Below are 23,692 nucleotides of genomic sequence, written 5' to 3'. Positions count from 1 at the left end.
TATATAAACCATTAGAATAGCTATTGTGTCAGATTGTCCTTGGGGGCAAAAACCTGTAATGAATATGCATTCTTTTGAGCTGCCTTTATATCAGATAAGTGACAAAGTGATTGTGTAACAAGACTACAGGTGCTGCGGGAAATTTTCCCTATTAAAGGGATTTTCCCATGAACATCACTTATTACCTATGCAAATGATAGAGGATTACCTACTGATTTCTGGAGGTCTTACCACTGGGATCCTCACCAATCTTTCGGATGAGCATAGTAGTGCACAGGCCTGACCACTGTTACATTCATTCCTATGGGACTGGTGGAGCACTGTACTTGGCTATTTCCACCTATCCCATCTAAGTGAGTGCTCACATGTTTGCACTACCACTGAACTACCACATCAGTTCTCTTGATCAGTGGGAATCCCAGTGGTGGGACACCCAGTGATCAAACACTAATAATAACCCGATTGAGAATTGGCAATCAGAATTTTCTTAGGAAAATGGATGTCACCCTTAATAGTTGTCCAAAAGGTTAGGCATGTGCTATTTGTTTGTAAGTGGGCTTCATGGCAACTTTTCATGGAGTCTTCATGATATAGTTAGAAGGTGAAATATTTTCATCTTATTACAATTTCAAACAATGCAAATGGTTTAATTTGTGTACCATTGTTACTATATATACTATAGATGATGATGTCACTGTGGTATACACTATCAGAATGGATGTCTTGTAATATGTCCTATATGGTGACTCCCATTAAACAGCTACAGTAGTGCGGGCTCAGATCACTGCTGATAATGTTACATAATAACTAGTGATCCTAAATGCTTGTGTTAAAGAAGATAAACACATAATGAAAATGATTACTGCACAGTTTGATACTGGCTTCATATCCAATAAAAATCTGCCATATTTATAGAGCAAGCTGTTATATACAGGAGGAATGCATTTCTTTGTCTTATATTACATTTCTTGGCAACAGCTCAACAGTACAGTGCATATGGCTAAGCTGTTGGGATTTACATGGATATTTTATTTAAAGGGATATCGATATTTAGAGTTGGTGTTTTATTATTTAAGGAAAACTCCAGGCCTACACTGAGCTATGCCTGTGATACGGGTATTCTGTTCTTGGACCATTGTGTCATGTGGTACATGAGGTGCCAGAGACTGCATCACATTTGGAGTATTCCTTTAATTGTATAAAGTTTCAAGGGAAAGCATACCTGTTGAAAGCAGTATATACCCTATACACTTTTGGAATGTTATCTTCTGTCCTTTATGTTGTAAATAGAGATGAGCGAATTGAAGCTGACGAAGTGGAATTCGGTCGGAATTCCAGGAAATATTTGACTTCAAATCCAGATTTCCTCACTCTTCTTGGTAACGAATCACATTTGTTCCTAAAATGGCTCCTGCACATGTTAGGACATGGGGCAAGGAACTCTGGGGACGGGGGATCACCCACAATGCCATGCATGCAGCCAATCAATAGCCAGCCAGCCCTGTGATCTCACAGCCTTTTAACCCCTTCACGACTGCCCATGGCATCGGGAGTGGATGTTATCTGTAACTGACAGCTAACACCCACTCCATATGCCATAGAAGCAACAATTAAAGCAACTATGATGCCCAGTGCCATATTGACTATGGACAATATCCCGTCTGCCTCCCTATGCAAGACTTTTCCTTTTCCTAAAGACACTGTCATTTACGGCTTGTGCACACTAGTGTAGATGTACATTCTGTACCACTGTTTCTTTTGGCTTCTTTGCATGTTGTGTAATGGCACTGTTATCTCCAAGTAGCAAGAAGGCACCTATGTGAAGTCTATATGAAGACATCGATATGAAGTCCTTATCATTGAGCTGTGACAACTCCATGTGGTGCTATACAGGGTTATGTGGTGTTGACATACGTATCTGTCCTTAGCAAATAAAGAAGGAACACGCTGCTTTTCTTCTAGGATTTGTTTGTAACATTTTGTCTAAACATGAGGATGCAGACAAGGACAAGGACTGTCAATGGTTTTATGACCAGTACCGGAGTGTTACTTTAATCCAGATAAAATCTTGCCATTTCACGTTATCATCTTCCCACCCACTGTTTGTCCTCGGAATCATCATATTGTGGTTTCCTCACAGCCTATGAACCTTTGGCTTTAGAGTTTTATGATTTGTAAGTTTATTATAATATTAATTCTAGATATTACCTTAGGTCACTACCCAGCTTCACATCGCTTTGACATTTTATGACGATTGTAAGAGGAAGTAAATAATAATCTTAGATTTGTTATCTATTTAACTATAGATGCTTCCTGGTTTAGAAAAGACCTTTTCAGTCCAATGTAGATGAAAATTAAAGTACTGACTACTATGCAGTTTGGCAGGTTGTTCTCAATCTGACATTTGGATTTTGTCAGATAGACTGAGTTCCACCTAGTGAAGGAATGTAAAATATAGACCTTGTCAAATAACAGCTGTCACTCACTTTATATGATGTCTTTCAAAAAAGATTGGCATTTCCTTGGCTTGTAAGTACACAGCTTGCATTGTGGACTGATTTAGTATAAGATTAAGGGGATATTGTCACTCCTTGGGGAGAGACCACCATATAAGTGTGTGGAGACTTATTAAGCCTTTAGCAGTCCACTTCGCAAGGGACTATGGGAAGAATATGCAAATCTGTCTTCCATGATGTAATTAGGAAGTCAGAAGCTGCCTCAGTGTTGCAAACCAATAGAGGGCGCTCACTGGAATGTGCAAGCCTGTTTTCCCTAATGTAATTAGGAAGACAGAATTTCAGTGAAATAACCCAATAAAGGTTTACTCCCTTTAGCATCATGCTCAACCTTCCAAGAGGCCTTTGTTTTGCAATGATGCTGGGATTATTACCAGGTATAGTCTCTCTACTAGGTTATAGTCTTCTCTACATCGGGCTGACGAGATGCAAGTACATCAAAACGGCCGTCCTCGGTTGAGAGACTATACCTGGTAATAATCCCAGCATCATTGCAAAACAAAGGCCTCTTGGAAGGTCGAGCATGATGCTAAAGGGAGCAAACCTTTATTGGGTTATTTCACTGAAATTCTGTCTTCCTAACTACATCAGGGAAGACAGGCTTGCACATTCCAGTGAGCGCCCTCTATTGGTTTGCAACACTGAGGCGGCAGCTGACTTCCGAATTACATCATGGAAGACAGATTTGCATAGTCTTCCCTTAGTATAAGATGATACAGATTCTCACAACACTTCTGACTTTTATTGTATAGCTTATCTCTGAAAATTTATTTTTTGCTCCCCCAAAGTTTACAGCTCACTCCAAGGGGGTATAGCCGATAACAACCACCCCGGTGCTATAGGCAGTTTTTCTTTGCACAACTTTGTCTTTTGCTAAAATTTTAAGAAATAATGTTAATTGTTATTTTTTTTCTATTTCATGTTATTTTTAGTTATTTTTTCCCTCATTTGCTTATCAAGTGACCACATATAATTTTTAGTAAAATGCTATAGAAGTAGGGTCTTGAGAGCCATCTCTTGTAGTCATTTATACGACTTGCTAAGAATTAGTCACTTTGCGTAATGTCCTGTTAGACAGTCTATAAATCTTTATGCAAACACCTAGCTAAGGAGTTCATACCGAGTCTTGCAACTTCCCCCTCTCCCATGAATTGGACGTTACACAAAAGACGGTTCAGAGAACAGTTAATATTTGCTCTTCGATGACTGATAAGAGGATATTTCAGGGCATCCTTCAAAGTTCTGCCATGGCCTATGGTTACATCAGCAAGGCAATGAACAGCTTGTGTGATTGGAAGAGATCAATAAACCTTGAGTTACGACACCCAGGCCTTTGGTTAATGAAGGCTATATAAATTCACAGATCGTAAAAGTGAAAAATTTTCCATTGTAACATAGAATCAAGGTCTCCAAAACCATTCATATTTACCTCTATTAACACATGTATTCAGGCTCCCCATATATATACTGCTTATTATACTGTATATCTATGTATACCCAGCCTAGATACTCATATCGTCATTCAATACCTATAGAAATAATTTCAAAATAATTGCTGTAAATTTGTAGATTTTTTAGGTTTATCTGATGTCTCAGTGTAAAACACAATTGGTGGAAAAAAATCTTTCCAGGATAATGTATTTTTGGCCATGTAGTTGTATGTAGCTACAACTAATTCCTATGGCTTGCCATGTTCCAGCTTACTATGACAACTTGACTGGGTGACTTGCAATGTTTGGATGCTGTGCATAGTCTATACACCTTTTTCAGTCTCTGAGATCATGAATTATTTTTTCTTAATTATGAAGGGTAAAATGATAACCACATGTGGTGACTATACAATACTTATTGAAGTAACAGGCATAGAGACCGCACTTGGAATGATTCATGTAAATGTGCCATTGATCTTAGGTGTGGTACTTTATTCCATAGTGAAAAAGAAAGTGAAGCCAATAAGTTAATAAAAATCAAAGTCCTTTTATAATTCAAGGTCATCTTATGAGTCATTGAATTTCACAGTCAACTTTTTTTCCACATAACTGGTAAAAAGCTAGGAAAGTTTCAATTATGGCTGCAGAGATGATCAATTGATAGCCATGGTCTCTGCTCCTGGCAACCCAATAAAAGAGCAGATTTTACCAGAGAATACAGCAGAAGACTGCAGATGCAAAATGAAATATTATATAAGATTTTATAATATTATATAATTATATAGCAGCCATACAGATAATGGGTCATTCATATAATACAAGGAGGGCACAAGTCCTTCATAATAGGAGCAGCTCCTACAAAACAGCTACTGTATATATTCTGGCTCGGAGAAAGGATATGGCATATAGACAGGATTAGATTTAGATTGACACTTGCACCCCTGTGCGCCCTGTGTTAGTCCGCCGGATTTCCATCCTAAGCCCTGGAGAAACTGGACAGAGAATGGCTTCCCAGTGGTTAGTTTTAAAACCCATTCATTTATAATGCTGAGATATAAGTGTTTGAAGTGACCTTCCCCATCCTCATTCTCCCTTCAGTACACACACAAGCCTGTATCCCATACACAGTGAGAAGCAGGGTACATATCGCAATAATGAAGGATTAAAGAAAAGCAGGATTTCACAGAAAGGAGCCAAAATTAATAAAGTATTTTACAAAATGTATCAGTGAAACAAATGCTAATGCTGAAAATCAAAAGTTAGCCAAAAGTGTTCTTACACTTTAAATAGAAATGTCTAGCGCCGGTGAGTGTTTTGAACTCTCCGTGGCAAAAACGTCTTTTTTTTTTAAACCGGACACAAAGACCTGCATGTCTGACTTTGTGTCCGGTTAAAAAAAAACTGTTTTGCCGCGGAGAGCTCAAAATGCTCACCGGTGCTCACGACCGGACAGTTTTCAAACCCGTTCTGGGTTTGAAAAATGCTGGCAGTATTCCGACTCCTGCCCTGTTTCGGCCAGGAAACGGAAACCTGAAAGCGGAGACCCCGGGCGCAGATGTGAACGAGCCCTTAGACACAAAACAGTAGGCCATACAGGCTCCCAGAATACAATACCTGTGCCAGGCTCTGGGCACAACATCAGCACAAGAATTGTTAATAGGAAGCTTCACAAAGTCAGGTTTCCATAGAGGAGCGACAGCTTGCATGCCTAAAATCAACGTATATAATGTCAAGTATCAGCTAGACTGGTGTGAAGAAGATTCCACTGGACTCTTGCATGGTGGAAACACATTCATTGATATGATAAATCATGTTTCATCGTTTGGCAAGTCTAATGGATGAATTTTGGTTTGGCGGACGCCTGAACACTTTTTTCTGTCTGAATAAATAGTGTTGACTGTTCGGTTTTGCGGAGGAGAAATAATTAAACTTTTTTCATGGGTTGGACACCTTTGTTCCACATAGAGAAAATGTTAAGATGAACACTGTAAGAACAAGAAGCTGTAATAGTTAGTTTAGAGTCTGAAAGGGGACTGAATACTGTTCCTGAAAGCATGTAGATGGTAGGTTAAACTTGATGGATTTGTGTCTTAAAAAAACAAACTTTTTTTTGCTTGTACGCAGAATAAGCTCCAGTTTAATACACACCGCAGTATGGTTTTCACTGCATATCAGATGTGGAAAGCTTTGTTCAACTGTCTCTGTTATTGTACATTGTTTAACCTTATAGCAAGTGGTAAAAGATTCTTTGACTTCAAGTTGTTCTAGACATAAATGTATAAAGATGCTTGCCTTATCCATATTATGCACATATTTGCAATAATACCTTTCATACCCTGGAGCAAGGTTTGTTTTCAAAGAACTCTTAGATTTATAGAAAAACAGATTTGTTGATAGATATAAAAGATAGATAGAATATAGATATACACTATAGATATATAGATGATAGTTGAATAGATAGATATCAGATCGAAAGATATATAGATACAGTAGATATATAAGAGACACTATAGAAGAGAGAGTGAGAGAGATGATAGATAGATAGATAGATAGATAGATAGATAGATAGATATAATAGATGGATGAGTGGATAGATAGGTAAGAGATGATGTAGAAGCAGAAAAAAGATACTGAGTAAGTCTTTATAAAACAAAAACTACAGGACGTCTCCTATTTTTTTGTTTAGACCCAGTGGAAATTGCCATCATTAGTAAAATGCTAATTATTTCTTATTGGCATGTTCTCCTTGATCACTATTTAGTGAATACTTGGCCGGAAAAAATACTATAATAAAAGATTAGCACCATGCTGTTCAATTAACTGATCATATTATAATTTTCTTCATTAAATTGCTCGGCACTTGTTGGAGCCCTGAGTAACACACAGCTGCATCATTCCATTCCTTTGAGATAGTGAAAAAACTCCACTACACAGCCCCAGGGATGGAAGACTACATATTGTCTTTGGAAATGAGAAGAGAATGACAAAAACAAGAGGAACAATCAGACACAGCTGCAAGGGGCCGCATGAAAATAGTAAAAAAAAAATATATAGTATGTTTCATGGTCGAAACATACAATTGGAAAGACCTTCTAAACTGTCAGGAAATAAAATTTAAAGGGCTTGTCCAACAAGGGGAAAATGATAAAGGGCTCCGAATGACTTAAGATGAAAGAATCAATATACATGAAGTTCAATCCATTTCCAAATCTGCCCAGGTTCCGTGCTGATCTGTACTTCCTGGACCCTCGATACACACAGGACATGCCACATAGCCAATAACTGGGTCAACTGGTTTAATTGAAGAGGTTTTCCATGAATAAATATGCATTTACATCTGTAGACAATTAAAAGTGAAACATTTTTGCAATGTTAAAGATTTTCTCTAACCATCCTAGTGGTGACAATCTTTTTTATTTATTATCGATTGTCAGTGGATACGACCATAAATGGAGGAACTGTTTATGGACTTGTCAAAAACCCAGATATGATTACCTTAATGTAGACGAGTTATCAGGTAGGGACTAGAGATGAGCGAACAGTAAAATGTTCGATATTCGTTTCGAGTAGCCTCTCAATATTTGACTACTTGAATCGAATATCGAACCCTATTATAGTCTATGGGGGGAAAATGCTCGTTTCAGGGGTAGGCAACGTTCGATCAAATTACACTTACCAAGTCCACAAGTGAGGGTCGGGCTGGATCCTCTTGAGAAGTCTTCTCCGTGCAGCGTCCCCGCGGCATCTTCCGGCTCTGAATTCACTCTGCCAGGCATCGGGCCTGGGCAGAGCCCGCACTACAAGTGGAGATGCGCAGTCGGCTCTGCCCAGGCCCGATGCCTGGCAGAGTGAATTCAGAGCCGGAAGACGCCGCAGGGAAGCTGCACGGAGAAGACTTCTAAAGGTAGGAGAAGAACCAGCGTTGATTGGCCGACTGTATAGCATTCGGCCAATCAATGCTGGTTCTGCATCAAACTTTTCCATTCGAATAGCGGGTGGTACTCGATCGAGTACGAGTATTTCGAATACCGTAGTATTCGATCGAGTACCTACTCGATCGAATACTACTCACTCATCTCTAGTAGGGACCCTACGTGTACAAGAAGGTAATCCAGCCACAACAACCAAGTTTCTGATAAGTCCCCAACCATACAAAGTTCCTGCATTCATTGTCATATCCATTGGTAACTGATCTATACAAAAGTCTTTCACCACTAATGCTGAGTTCACACCAGCGCTTGAATGACGTTTGATGAAAAATGCAGAGAGAAAAGAGCTGTATGCCTGTTCAGGCAGAAACCAAGCAGAATCTACATGGACCCCATTATAGTCTATGGGTTCTGCGTGTTTCCGTGGGAAATCACTGTTTTAAACAGATTAGGTTTCCATTTGGGGGATCCTCAAGCGGCCCCCAGAAAGGAAACCCGAACGCTGATGTAAACCTAACCTAAGGTGGTTAGAGATAGACCTTAAAACTGCAAATTTTTGAATTGTTTATATTTGCAAAAACACTTACATTTTACAAATTTAAATATTGTTAAATTCTGTCTGTATTCTTCATAATAAATCCTATTATCTTGATTTTTTTTCATTCCATTTATGGTTTGAGCAACTTTGTAAAAATGAAATGATTGATATGACTTATTTTGTAGGATTGGCTTAGAAAGCAGTAATCTATGATGACAAGTAGGAATTAAAGGCTGTGCAAATGATAATTTATATCCCATATATTATACAATATTTCAGCTCTGTAGTACACATTGATACATTGTGACCACGCCTGAAAATAAGCCAGATACCCAGACTTTTACAGAAGAATTATAGGTCCATTGAAATTCCTACAGGAAGTTTCATGATATCATGTGCGGAAAAAAGGGATCATTCCCAGTCTTACGTTTCCAAAGAGTTAATACATGAATAAATGTAGATATGTTTTACATGTAAGGTGGATTAGGACTGTTCCTTAAAATCAAATAAACCATTCACAGTATCAAAGCGAGCAGACTTTAGTGAACTTCTGCTTTGTCAATTATAACCATATGCTGATGCAGTCCAGATAGACAGGAGTTTGTGTAACTTCTCTCATATCAACACTCCCACTATTTCTTCGGAAATCAGGGCACCCCCATAAATGTGCAGGCTTGGGAAAACATATCATATATTAGTTTGAGAGCTCAGCAGTGGTCCAGGCAGTCTGGGATCTCCATTTCCTCTGGTGGAGGTTGCAGTCAGGTACTTGCATTACAAGCAAATTGTGTTTTCCTGGCCTGGATTCCTCATCAGGGCACAGAATATGGAGCCGCGTTGCTGTATACTTATGTGCTGCGTCTGTTTCCTGTTTGTGTCATTAACTCAGAGAGAAGGATAAAGTGAAAATCTGTGTGGGATCAGAATCTTCTCTGTCTGGTTTCTGTAGTCACATTAGTTTTTTCTCTTTAGTCAACAAAGTTATATAATAAGTCTTTCAGTATTATGACTCAAGGGTTTTCAGGTGCATTCGGTACAGGTATATCTGCAGGGGTAGGGAGGGCTTAAGCTAAGCTCACATCTACATTCGAGTTCCTGTAGGAGTCACAGTGTCCCCCTAAACTGAATGAAAAAGTCCTTCACACAGCTGTTCCGCCAGCCACTTTCCCTTTAAAAGTAATGAACACCCAACAGACCCCATAATGGTCAATGGAGTTTGTTGAGCTCTGTATGCTTTGTTTTAAAGGTCCATTTCTCCATTGTTCTGGTCATTCAATGGACCCCCAAAACAAACAGCCCAGTGTGGATGTGGACACAGGCGTAGAGAGCCAGAACCCTGGGTCAGAGGTACCAGGAGTAGAAGGAACCAAGTTGCCTTGTCTAGATATTTAGGTATATGACTAGGCAAACTGAGTATTTGCACTGGGAGTATGGAAGCCTATTATTGAAATGGTTCTGTATTCACTGAAAAGTAGCAATCATCTTTCCTCATTGCTCTTTAAGATTTTGTCGACAAAATCTAGATGTATAGTAGGGAAATGTTTGGCATATCATATTCCGGTTCTTTCTATGCAAGTAGTCCAATAGTAATGGTTGACAACTTTCCCTATAGCATGCACACAGATATCGCTGTAAATTGGAAGACCGCCCACTGGACTCCTAAGCATAGCATTTAATTAGAATATAGTACAGGTAATAGAGAATCTTTTCCTACAAACTATATATTAGTTCCTTCTGCTCTATATTATGACACTGGCATGGTTTAGTGTGACAGATTCCCTTAAACTTACCAGATTTCTATGTTAAAACCACTTAACTAGAGGAAAAAAGTTTTCCTTCACTGGAGACTGACTATGTAATCCTTATTGGCAAAAATGATTCCTAGACAAAGAGAAAATTTAATATGTGGTACACCACCAACTCCGGGGTCACCTTTCCGTCAGAATCTGAAAGCTCATTACTTGGCATACTATGGATTATTTTCTTTTTTTGCGAGCGAGTCACATTTCTCCTATAGGGAACAAGAAGTTCAATTCTGTTATTTCAGGTGGCCGGGCTCCCATTTAGGGCTGCCATAACTAATAAACAGAGAATAGAACACCATACCATTCTACACGTAACATAAAATCCTATGTTATGGATGTCTTGACTTGTGTAAATTATTTTTTTAGGTCTTTACAGAAACTTGTAAAAATGTATCTATCATCTGTGTTCCACTTCAAGGAATACATTTCTATATGAATGGGCAGTGTATATTCTTATGGTCAATGCTGTAGGAGTTTGTGGAAACATAACTCTTTGGGGTTGGTTCGGAATCAGTTTTTGTTACAAGGTCCTTCAAGAAGCTTATCAAAGGTGTCTCTCTGCCGATGCCCTGATCAGATATAATCTATGAGTGAACCAATAGTCGAGCGAGTGTTCGATTCCTTCTCACTACAACCACAGGAGAAATGAAGCATTGTGCATTATCATTGAAGGACATGGACCGGGTTGGTTACATAAGCTTACGGAGATATTCTTCATCATTTTTCTGACATTACAGATGTCTTTTAATGATGATTGTACAGATGCCTCTAAATATTACATTAACTGGTATTTTATGTTAATGTCCATTTAATAATTTTATTTGCTGTTCCTTAAGCTGTACAGGCTTCCTGATTCAAATTGTAAATATCATTTCGACTTCCTGAATATTTCAGTAATAGCCGTACATTTTTGTTGTTTAACTGGTGAAATTGCATGCTTTCAAATAATAGTGCTTCTAATAATAGTATACCTGAGACTGTAACAAATACCTCAAAGATCCAGACCAGATGACCCCCTGACTCCATGACAGAGATTCAGCAGAGGTTTTTTGTGAAAGCTAAAGCTAAGCCTAACAAGATGGCTTTTGTGGCAGCATTCTTGCAGAAATCAGTCTATATGATAAAGGTTGGAAGCTACAGGTTAAATCCACCTAAATTGACGTGCTGAGCGTTGAAAACCTGCAGCACAGTTGAGTTTGTACTGCTAGTTTATGTCAGGGTATGTGGATGAGCCGCCACCAATTTCAATGCTGTGTGTATTCCTCATGTGGATGTATCCATATAAGGTGTGGGGAAGTTAGCTCGGTAGAAGCAGTAGTACGGACCCAAACAGTCAAGACAGGGGCACAAAATATGCAGCAAACTGGTTTATTCAGAAAAAATATGAAAATAAATAAACCTTGGCTTCGGGCACAAAATGAGCAAAACAAAATACAGCCTTAACTTCAGGCAAAAACAAAATAAAAGCCTGCTCATCTGAGCAACTAACTAAACAGAACGGATAACCTAACTATACATGTGGCTTAATTCCAGCCACATGGACAAAACAGGCACAATATTGTCTCACCAGACTCAGGGTTACAGGACAGAACCATACACCTCCTTTCACCTCATGGAACTGCCCTGCAATGCAAGAGCTGCAGCATTTTCTGGCCCAGTAATGAACCAAGGATCTACATCTGGGCTGAGGCCTAGTCCAGATCTGCCCTGGATCACACATATGTCAGAAACCTGGGGCTAATATATCTGGACTCTAGCACTCTGCCTGTCTCCTTCTCACAAAAGGATTTTCCATATCTGAAAGAAAATAGTAAATCAGAAAATGACATAAAAAAGCAAAATCACCTATTCTTACTTGATAAATTCCCATGACTCCAGCAGTGCTGCTCTGCTGGTGGTCCATGCCAAATGTTGTTTATCTTCCTGCACTGGTGATACTGACTAACCACTTCACTGATGCAGCCAGTCACTAGTATTAGCAGTCTTGTGACATGCCAGCCATCATCACTGCTTAGGCTACTGGCTGCAGTGATCACATGAGTACTTAGCATGTCAACGCCGCAACACTGGAGTGATGAGAGATTTATCAATTTATCAAGGATCTTATTTTATTCCTGCTTTTTGTCAATTTTCTTTCAAACTCAGAAAACTAATGGACTAAGGGAGTATTCAGATAATGAGAAATAAATGTTCACCGTAAATCTACACCTACACACTGACTCTCCTCATTGTTTTATTGATCTCAAGACCGGAAATAGAAGACTTATTCCAAAAAGATGAGTGTAGGTAGAAAAATACAGTCAGGGTTTTATTAAAGCTTGCTCTACATGGTAATTTGTATGTCAGTCCGAAAAAAGAGTGGGTGGTAAAAAACTGTTTCAGTATAAAACCATCGTATACCACGCTGGGAAAACAAGTCTGTGATCCTGTCAACCACAAAGTCACCACCAGATTTTTTTGTAGACAGGGAAATTTTCATGTGTAAATGAAGCAACTAAATCGAGGTCTTGTGAAAGTTTAGACTTTAAACACCATAATTCTGTCCATCTAATAGCTGTTGAGACACAAATGAGTAGCCTAGGGACCGTAAGAAGTTGAGGTCAGAAGCAAGACTGATTCACTCAATGTGGTGCAGGATGTCGGTCACCTGCCTGCTGAAGCCGCCATAATGAGAACACAACCCGCCATGTTTTTTGGGTGTTTTTTTTAACCCTGGACCACTCTCTAAAAGGAACTTGTTAGGTAGATTGGGACACTAAAACACCAGCAAGTCCTTGTGAATCGGCGGTTTAATGTATATACCTACATTGTACCTGTCCATGTCCAGGTTGTTTTTATTAAAAAAAAAAAAGCTCTAATATTGACTGAGAGAAGTCTTTATGTTCTCATCTGATTCATCTCTGATACTGGGAGCATGTGCAGTTCTCCAGTAGGATGGGGCAGTACACCTTCACATTAGGCAAAGGCGTACTGCCCAAGCTTCATTGGAGAAATGGGCATGCTTACATTCATAAGACAGTGAAGCCAATATGTGCTGCCCTGCCAATATGTGCTGCCCTGTTTTTTTTTGTTTGATTGTTTTAAAAAACCCAGGTATGAACAGGCATAGTATAAGAATATTTAGGACAATAAACCATCAGTCCATAAAGACTGATGAGAATTCCATAAGCCAAACCACGTGATGTTCATAGTTTGAAATACAAATTACGAAAATGCTCACCATATTGTGCCAATGTGACTGCTTCATCCTAAAGGACTGAAGCATGACAATGCCGTCAGATTCACACACTGTAAAACTTTTCCTATTTCAGTGGAATCCCATTCAAAGTCATTAAATGATAAAATTCCATAAAAGATCCAATTTTTCATATAAGAGTGTATAATCATAAATATTTATTTGACTATAATGTCTTGCCTGTGGTACAGTACTGTGACTAATGATTATTTGCTTAGTTATTAGTTGTCTTTTATGTTTATATACTCTTCCTTCAGATTTTATTCCAGTGCTATATTATTTTTTTATGTTTCATTTCATGTCCGTCTTTAGAAAGCTGTGGTTTTTGGCCTCCAGTAGACAGGATACCAACAGCTGTGTTGCACAGCAGTCATAATTTTACGGCAAAGCAGACCACATCTAACTCAGCATATTTGGCCTTTCTTCCTAACCCCAGAAAATGTAGTCTAGTAACTAAAACTTGAAAACAGGGTGAACTGTGCAACTTGTTAAAAAAAAAAAAAAGAAGGTAAAAACTTACTGTTAAAAGAGACACAGGCTACTACTCCCATTAAATGAGGTTTTTATTCGTTTCGTACCTATTTGACCTGACAGTATGGTGTACACTGTTTGTTATTCTTTGGATTGTGTTCTTGCTTGGAAAAGTTTATCTTAGCCTCATTCAATGGGGATGGGATGCAATACCATGTATAGCCCATGAACAAGACTGGAATGTTTGTTAAACATAAGTTCACCCTTCTAACCTTGGAAAATTCCTTTAAGTAGCAGAAAAAATGTATGTAATATTTCACATGCCCCATACCGGCCCTGTAGACCTGTCTGATTGCTAATAGATGTAATCTGGATCTTACCTTTGTGTCACCAATTTGGATTGTTGTGGCAAAGGGAACAAACCATTCTGAAGATTACCAAACACTTTTTAAAGCACCTTGTCGAAAGCCAGTTATTCCTCCTGACACCCCTCACACACTTTGGGCAAGGTTTCCCAGATGGGGGAGGTTAATAAGACACTGTCATATAACTCTGGCAGCAGCTTTTATCAATTGAGAACACAGGATTGGGCATGACTGACCCTTGTTCTCCCACCATCATATGTGACGGATATTCAGCACACCCCCATACACATGAGATAGTTGGCCAGTCCAGTCAAAATTGGTAGATTGAAAAAATGTAAAATCTCTGCCAGTCCCTGCCAACACTACCATGCCATGAATAGTACAGTGGTCCTCATTACCAGAGATGTAACTTGAAGCTCTTGGCCCCAATGCAGAATCTGTAATGGGGCCCTACCTAACTTGTGTCGTTTAGAATAGTGGTAGATTTTATTAGTCATAGGGACCACTGGGGCCCCCTTAGGGTCAGGGGCCTGGTACCCCTATAGCTATGCCATTACGGAAGAGCCTTTGGCCAGGAGATCAGGTGCAGCTTCATACACCACTGTAAGCACCAATGCCAATGAATAGGTCTGACACTGGGGGAAAGTCCATATAATGTGCATATAGTTCCATTATTATACTTTAGGTCATTACAAATGATTGTCTAGCTCAGGGGTAGGGAACGTACAACTCTCCAGCTGTTGCAAAACTACAACTCCCAGCATGCACACTTGCTCTTCTGTTCTTGGAACTCCCATAGATGTGGATGGAGCATGTTGGGAGTTGTAGTTTCACAGCAGCTGGAGAGCTGAAGGTTCCCTACCCTAGTCTAGCTCATGTATTTTACCTAAGGTGGCAGCACTCACATTCGTATTCGCCCCTCGCCCTGTTTTCATCTAAATATTTGCTCTTCATGAAACATTTACTAAGGTTAATGTTTGATAACAGATTGACAAGAGATGACAGTGATCAGAAACCAAGCGTACATGTGAATTGGTGCTAGTGAGGTTACGGTAACGTCATGCTGATGCTGTAGGTGCATCTGCTAGGCCTGATAATGGCTTTATTATGTTTGTATGCTGAGAGGTAGTGCAGGTAGCTACATGAAATGTGCATTGTAATGTTAGCCTTTCAGCAGTCCAGGTATGACTAGGTAGTGATGTAACAGGAAATATAAAGGTGGAGGAGTGCAATGTTACCTTCAGAGAAGGAAATGAATCAGACGGCAATTATAAGCCCTTGTCTGTCACAACTACCTGTCAATCTACAGTCTCCTTATACTTACAAGAAGCGCACACATAACAATTCCCCAATATATACTTATGGATCTAGGAATTGTTGTGGTGTGTTTATCCTGACATCGTATTGCTACGTTAAATAAGTGTATTTAGCTATTTTATTCTTTTAGGCTAGAAATCTGTATTGTATCGAAGCTTTCAGACACCAGCAGCATATATTGTAACTAAGGCCCGGTTCACATCTGCATTCAGGTTTCTGTTCGGGGAGTCTGCTTGGGGACCCCCCAAGTGGAAACCAATACGCATAGAAAAGCAGTTATCTAAGGAAACCCGTGGACCCCATAGACTATAATGGGCTCCGTGTGGTTTCTGCTCGGTTTCCACATTAAACATGCGGAGAGAAAAGTGCTGTTTGCAGATTTGAACCGAGCCTTAAAGAGGTAACTTCGTTGAAAACCATAGTGGACCATATTCTGTTCGTAGTTCTACTACTCACACTTAAGCTAGACTTATTCCTGCATTATATTTTTTATCTCTTGCAAAGGAAGAGTTCAGTTTTTCCTTAGGGTATGTAGAAGAGCACAGAAAAGTAATAAATTTTTATTATACGGTTCATGAAACTCCATAGTACAGTATATCTTATGTACATTACAGAACCCTGTAGATGGAGCCTCTTACTCCTCCTTAATACAGAGCCATGTACAGCAATTGCCTTCCGCAGAAGAAGAACTGCTCATAAGGGAGGATACTCCGTATAGACAGAATCCAGTGGAACACGCCACAAATTCTATTGAATTGTAGGGAATAAAACCCCTTTAGGCAGTGAAAGGGTGAAAAAAAATAGGTCCTTTCCAGCTGTGATTCTGCTTCTTTAGTGATGCCAGTTCAAGAATTGAGTCTCTGTATACACTCAGTTATCTATAAACTTCCTGTGTAGCCCAAGCAGCTGTGCAATACACGCATTTCTGCCGAAAGATACAGACTTCAGACATGTAGCATCAGGACAGAAAAGAATGCACGGTCAACTACTAGTGTCTTTGACTTATGGCTTGGCCTATAATACCCGTGTACAGTACATGGAGAGGGTCGGGATCACTGTCTTAAAGTGAGTTTATGGATACTGTTTCCCTCCCCATCAAAAGTCCTGACAATTTACTATTAAATAATAGTCTGAGCTGGATATTAATTGTTCTAGACATAAATAAGATGTAGTAATTCTCGCTTTATCTGCATTACCTTTTGTAGGTAAATATGCAATATATGTAATCTGTGTACTCTATATGTATAAATATCTATTATCTGTACAACAATTTACATAGACCATTATCAACAAGTGCTCAATAAGTTACACTATAATCTTGGGTTACAGCTGTCTGTGGAGGAAAACTGTACAAGAGGAGCCCTCCTACATTAATAATGGATTGACCTTTGTCATGCCTGTCATCCAGTTACCATTTCATTCTGTTTAACACTCAAGGGATCAAAGTTCGTTCCCTGTCAAGTCCAAATGATTATTAGTAGAGAAAAAGAATGTTTCTAAATAGAACAATACAAATGGATCCAAGGTTATTCCTGGTATATGCAGTACATCCTAATAGTGCACACTCACTTTGACATTGCTTGTAAGTAAAGCGTACCTTAGTTTTTATCATAAGTTATCTGCAGCGTATTACTGTGCAGTCTATTCTCTGCTGCTTATAGCCCCATCATGGCTGCAGCACATGTTGCATTTCTCTCTGAGGCAGGGTGTGTGTGCAATATAGAGCAGTCTGCCCCCTACCCTATTCATTATTACTACTGTTGGTTTTCGTATATGTAATTGCCAGGTGTAATTGTAAAATAACAACTTAGAATAGCCCAAGTGAACGTGATCTAGGATATCCAGGAACAATGGACTGCAAATACAGAACATGATGCTGCTAAAGAGATCCCTGACAAAATAAATGAATAAATCTGAGCACAATCAGGAAATTTACTTGCTAACTATGACAAACATTGCATCAGCAATTACACAAGCAGAAGTTAGAAGTACAGAGCCTCCTTACATTCTTTTTGAGAGCTGTGAGATTTGCAGGCACTTCACTCTGTTGTGTAAAGGCAGGAAAAGCTGTGTTAAAACCTATAGAGACTGTGCAGACCTGCCCCTCTCCTCCACTCACTGTGTGAGGAGACACCGGCCCCTTCCTCCTTCCACGCTCTCTGTTCCCAAATTGAGCCTGCTGGTTTCTAAAGACAGACCTTTCCTAGTAACAGGGTGAACAGTAAATTAGCAAGAAAGGAGACACCTAGTGGTCAGAACTTTTTAGAGGATTTTCAGGCAGGAAAATTCACTTTTTAAATACATTGTATTACATTTTTGATCAAGAATCACATGTACTATTACGTGAAACTACATTGTCTGAAAAGTTAGCGCCCATTTAAGATTTCATAATATAGAAGAAGCTTAATAGTGAAGTATGTCTTTACTCCTATCAGAGCAGCCTGGCTGTATAGTTTAGACTACCTCTATAATAGCGGTTGTATTGTTTGGTCCAGTCTCATGTAATAGCAGCCTGGCTCGGTAGTTTGGTTTGCCCCACAATAGCAGTCTGGCTATGTATTCTGGATTGCCTCCTATAATAGCACTCTGGGTGAATAGTTAGGTCAACCCCCTATAATAGCAGTGTGAGTCTGTGATCCAGACCTGTTCTCTAGTCTTGTCCACCCCTCATACAGCAGTCTGGTTATATAGTCTGGAGTTTGCCCTATCACTGTAGTCTGCTTCCATAGTCTGGATTTACCGTACTTTTATAATGGCAGTAGTTTGAAGTAGTAAGTTATGTTTTATTTTTTGGGTGATCGACTTCATGCATCTTTGGCACATCTCAAGTACTTAATGGCCTGCTCTTCTTTACAGTTTGTTTGGGAAATGACAACAAGTTGACGCAAATCGCTACAACTGAAGATCACTACAACTTTATGAAGAGAATGTACAATGGATGTCAGATTGTGCTTGGAAATCTGGAAATCACCCACATAAAAGGGAATTATGACATGTCTTTCCTAAAGGTACGTGACTAAAACCCTTATAACCAAGTAAATGCTGTTGATTTTCCCTTTTTCTAAATTATATCTACTATTGTGAGTGGTTCATAGCTCTAAAGGGGGCCATGCAACTCATCTTAGATTAAAGTCTGCTGGACTGACTGACATTCATCTAGAAAATATCTGGGAAAGAAAAGAACATATTCCATCCTTTATTTTATTGGAGATAAGCCACTATTAGGGTCACTGCACACATAGTTTTTTGGTGCTGATTATGACGCTGAATCCGCCTCAGAATCAGCCTCCAAAAAAAGCCTCTCAATTGAAACTCACTATATGGCCTGTTTAAAGGGGGCCTTTCACCACCTCCACCAACCCCAATAAGTGCCACTCCACTGGCTGGTGTCATTATATTTTTCTAGTCCCAATGATTTTGAGGAATCAGTTCTGTTTGTTTTAGCACCTCGTATTCTACGTCCTCGTCTGGAGCAAACAGCCCAGACCACCCACCGGACGGCAGAGAACCTAAAGAAAGTTAAGAGGTTGAGTTGGTGGAGGTGAAAGTTCCTCTTTGAGACTGGGTTCCCCACGTTGCACCAACGCTGTGATTTGGCTGCAGCAGAAATACTGTGGCAAAAACCACAGCGTTATACAGTACCTGCAAAGTGGATGGGATTCTGGCTAATCCCATCTAAACAATGCAGAAAAATATCCAAATGCGTTGCGTTTATGTAAATCGCAGCATGTCAATTATACCTATGTAACACTGGTGTTTTCCATATAGGTATAATTGGGACAGAGAGTCTGCAAAAGAAAACTCCACAGACTTTCCCTACCTGGGCCTTAGGCTAAAGGAAGTCTGATAGGTCCAAAATGTCTTTCAAAACTAAAAATAGTTCTGTGTAGAGGCCTTTAATAGGGTAAGAAATAGAGATGAGCGAGTAGTACTCGATCGAGTAGGTATTCATTTGAATACTACGGTATTCGAAATAGTACTCGATCGAGTACCACTCACTGTTCGAATGTAAAAGTTTGATGCAGAACCAGCATTGATTGGACGAATGCTATACAGTCGGCCAATCAACGCTGGTTCTTCTTCTACCTTTAGAAATCTTCTCCATGCAGCTTCCCCGCGGCGTCTTCCGGCTCTTCATTCACTCTGCCAGGCATCGGGCCTGGGCAGATCTGACTGCGCATGTCCGCTTGTAGTGCGGGCATGCGCAGTCGGCTCTGCCCAGGCCCGATGCCTGGCAGAGTGAATGAAGAGCCGGAAGACGCCGCGGGGACGCTGCAAGAAGAAGACTTCTCGGAGGATCCAGCCCGACCCTCACTCGTGGACTTGGTAAGTGTAATTTGATCGAACGTTGCCTACCCCTGAAACGAGCATTTTCCCCCCATAGACTATAATAGGGTTCGATATTCGATTCGAGTAGTCGAATATTGAGGGGCTACTCGAAACGAATATCGAACCTCGAACATTTTATTGTTCGCTCAACTCTAGTAAGAAACATATCGTTTTGGCAATGAAGCGATGCAGCGATAATCATATTTTTATGGATAAATAAATAAATCAGTCTGCAAGTGCACTGGGGTGGGCCCGTTTCAGAGTTTCCTACATATAACTGTGTCACGTACAGAGGCTGAAAATGTCATTCGCTGCTACAGAGCCAATATGGGGCAGTGATTTTAGAGGACTTTTAGAGTACTTATAACTCTTTGTGGCAAGTCATGCCTATGCTTGATGCACTTGCAGGCCATATTAAAAGCCCCTGCATATTGGTCTGGGAGGCAGTTGAGACCTGACAGACTCTCTTTAAAATCATAAAATTCTGTCTGCCTGAAGCCAAGATAAGAGGGCCCTTAAAAGCTTACTGGACATAGATTTATTATTGAGTTAAAGGGCAAAGTTATCTCTTCCCATGGGATCCGCAAGTCCATTCATACAAAAGCTCCATTCCCGTGATTGTATAAGTAAACTTTCAATCCCTAAAATAGTCCCTTTTTGATTATTTTTCATAATAACTTGTTGCATACTTTATTACTTAACCTGATTGTTTTGTTATGTCTATGCAGGACATACAAGAAGTTGGAGGATATGTTCTTATTGCCCTTAACACAGTTAAGACCATTCCCCTGGAAAACCTTCGAGTTATCCGAGGTAACAATTTGCATAAGAACGCCGCACTCGCCATACTTTCCAATTCCCTGGAAAGGGGTACAAACAATGGTTTGGAGCAGCTGCCTATGAGAAATTTGCAAGGTATGTAATGAGGGTTACTATACTGTATGATAGTTAAAGGGTTGTCTGACTAAAAATTAGGTTGCATACTAGAAATACTGTAAATATAAAAAAACTCACCTCAAAATCAGGGCCAAATATTGTACTGAATCTGCCTTCCATTGTTTTTAATGGCAGCAGAGATTGAAGCAGGACACTGACAAAATAAGCAACTTGTCGCAATTTTAGGACCAGTGTGTGAGACACTCAATTGATCAACCCTATTAATCTGGGGCTTATCGGCGAGTGAAAGTTGCATCAGAAAGCCAATGCTCTACTTTGGCTTTCCGTCACTGGGAGCCAGAGGGACTGAAAATGAAGAGGAATCTGAGCTTAAAGTCCGCCTCAATTCATTTTCCATGGTCTGAACCAGCCCTTACAGTCCCTCCAGTTCCAATGGGCGTACCCTAGACCCCTCTGTTATAGGTCTGTTATAGGTCTTTGATCACATCTCCAAGTAACGTTCCTTTTCTTGCTACCTGTATACAAATGGCCTGACTGACTAGTCGTGCAATTCAGAGATAATCCTCTTTTTATGAAAATGTGATCAGCCTATGAGTGCACTAAATGGCAGAACAACTATCTGTAAGTGAATCAGGCCCGCCACATTGCACTTGTAGACTGACTTGTAGACTGTACATTTCCATAAGAAGATGTCACTATCACTTATCTCTGCACTGTCTGTCTATCTATCTATCTATCTATCTATCTATCTATCTATCTATCTATCTATCTATCTATCTATCTGTTTATCTATCTATCTATCTATCTTAGCAGTATTGTTTCTGAATAATACCTTTTATATTTCCCTTTTTTTTTTTTTACAGAAATTCTTCATGGTGGAGTTACCATACGAAATAATCCAATGCTTTGCAACTTAGATTCCATCAAGTGGGAGGACATTGTTCACCCTAACTATGTTATTTCAGTGGAAAACCGTACCCGTACAAACTGTACGTATTCATTTCAATAACTGATACCAAAACATATTACTGCATTTTCAGTCGACTGCCTTGCAATGACTCACCCTAGCTATTGACTTAAAGGTTTGTTTCCACAAAACAAGTTATCAGTGGGGTTCCGATAGTACAGAGCTCCACTGGTCAGGAGAAAGGGGAATTTTTAATCCCCCATTTTGATTGGAGTAGTGGCTGAGCAGCGTATCCACCAATCCGTTCATTTCAATTGAAGGGCCAGAGTTTGCTGAAGTACAGCTTTCAGCCATTTTCGGTGACCCCCATTTAAGTGAATGGAGCAGAGTGTGTGCTGCCCAGCCAATACTCCACTCAGAACAGGAAATAAAAGTCCCCTATTCTCTTTATCAGTTGGGGTCTGAATGGTCAGACTCCTACTGATCTGTAAGTTATCTGCAATCTTGTGTTAGTCTTAATCCATTTTTGTTTTGGTGCAAAATGCACTACAATTATTAAGATGCTCTGACCCCTTAATAATTGTGGTCTGCCACGGGTATGCCCCATGCGCCAATAATGAAATGTGCATCGGTTAGGTACAGTGATAGATTTGTGATGTAACTCTTGCCAGTTTCTGTTGTGAGATATAGTAAATCGGACATACCTAGGGGGCTCTCCTAGATTCCTGCCCGTTTCACCAACTGTTTTTTTTTTTTAATGGCAAGTAGGAAACAAATAAGGAAGAGTCACAACTTACACACAAAAACCTATGCTTATGCAACAAAAACTGTGACTATACGTGCCTTGCATACCTGAGAAATTGCATTGAATATATGATACGGTAAATAAGGGCAGATAGGGCACCATAAAGACACTTTGCTTCTCGGTCAAAGGGTTTAGATTTAAAATAAGGGCAGCAAACTCTACTTTTAACATGGATGACAGAAAGTCTAGCTACAGGATGAATCTGGTGACCACAGGCATACATTGCACCATCACAAAAAACACAATAGTTTGTATTCAGATGTCTATAATCTCTGGGCTATAAAGTTATATGGACATAAATTGGTGGAATCTGCTACTCTGCCTCCCCAAAAAGTAAAAAACTGTTCTGTGTATACTTGCATGTATTTGTATCTTGAACATCTCTTTAAAATGACAGGTCCACCCTGTGATGAGGAAGCGTGCAATGGATCTTGCTGGGGCCCTGGTCGAGAGAACTGTCAAATACGTAAGTATTTACCATGAATATATTCTGAACTATGTAAATAGTAAGGGGAGGAAACAAACATAAAAAAACACTGTTACTTACCTCTCCCTGGCTCAGGCACACTCCCTGCAGATGTCGGCCATCTTCAATGACGTACGCGACATCACGTGAGCAGAGGCTTGCATTGCGATGCATAAGAACGCAAGCCCCGGCTCATGTGACATCTGGGATGTCACCAAGTAGAGAGGTTTTCTCTAGTTGATCCTGTATAGGAAAACACTGGTCATTATGTGACCCATACAGAGGGAACATGGTATGCTGTATGATTTTTCTGTTTCCTTGATGTCATGTTTGTCTTATATCGACATCATCAAGTAGGCCTGAAGCTTTCTGGAGCAAGGAGAGGTAAGTAACAGTGTTTTTTATGTTCTGCATTCTGCTTCAGACACATTTCTTTATACCCAATATTGCCCAATTTAAGCACTGTGCATAGGTAACACTATCCAAGCCATGTGGATGTACCATAGACTAATTGAACTAAGAACCCAGCACCACACTTATGCCAAAAGCAATGTTTGACTTTAAGTTAGGGCTGGACAATTATCACCTACATACTCGTAAATGAAAATTGTGATTAATTGATCGATTAATTTTGATGTATTATTTCAAAACCTTTATATGTGCCACACCCCCTATTTATATG

General features: G+C 39.7%; 1 protein-coding gene across 1 annotated transcript in view; it reads left to right on the top strand.

The window, feature by feature from the left end:
- EGFR (epidermal growth factor receptor) overlaps positions 1–23,692 on the top strand; it is a 143,163-nt gene that overhangs the window by 75,816 nt on the left and 43,655 nt on the right. The window contains exons 2-5 of the mRNA XM_075271233.1: positions 18,463–18,614; positions 20,664–20,850; positions 21,696–21,821; positions 22,942–23,010. Coding sequence (XP_075127334.1) covers positions 18,463–18,614; positions 20,664–20,850; positions 21,696–21,821; positions 22,942–23,010 — 534 coding nt within the window. The remainder of the gene's footprint in view (positions 1–18,462; positions 18,615–20,663; positions 20,851–21,695; positions 21,822–22,941; positions 23,011–23,692) is intronic.

The sequence above is a fragment of the Leptodactylus fuscus genome, chromosome 4 (genome assembly GCF_031893055.1).
Source record: "Leptodactylus fuscus isolate aLepFus1 chromosome 4, aLepFus1.hap2, whole genome shotgun sequence".
Classification (NCBI taxonomy): domain Eukaryota; kingdom Metazoa; phylum Chordata; class Amphibia; order Anura; family Leptodactylidae; genus Leptodactylus; species Leptodactylus fuscus.
Note: the sequence above shows the minus strand (reverse complement) of the source record. Positions and strands in the feature narration are given on the sequence as shown.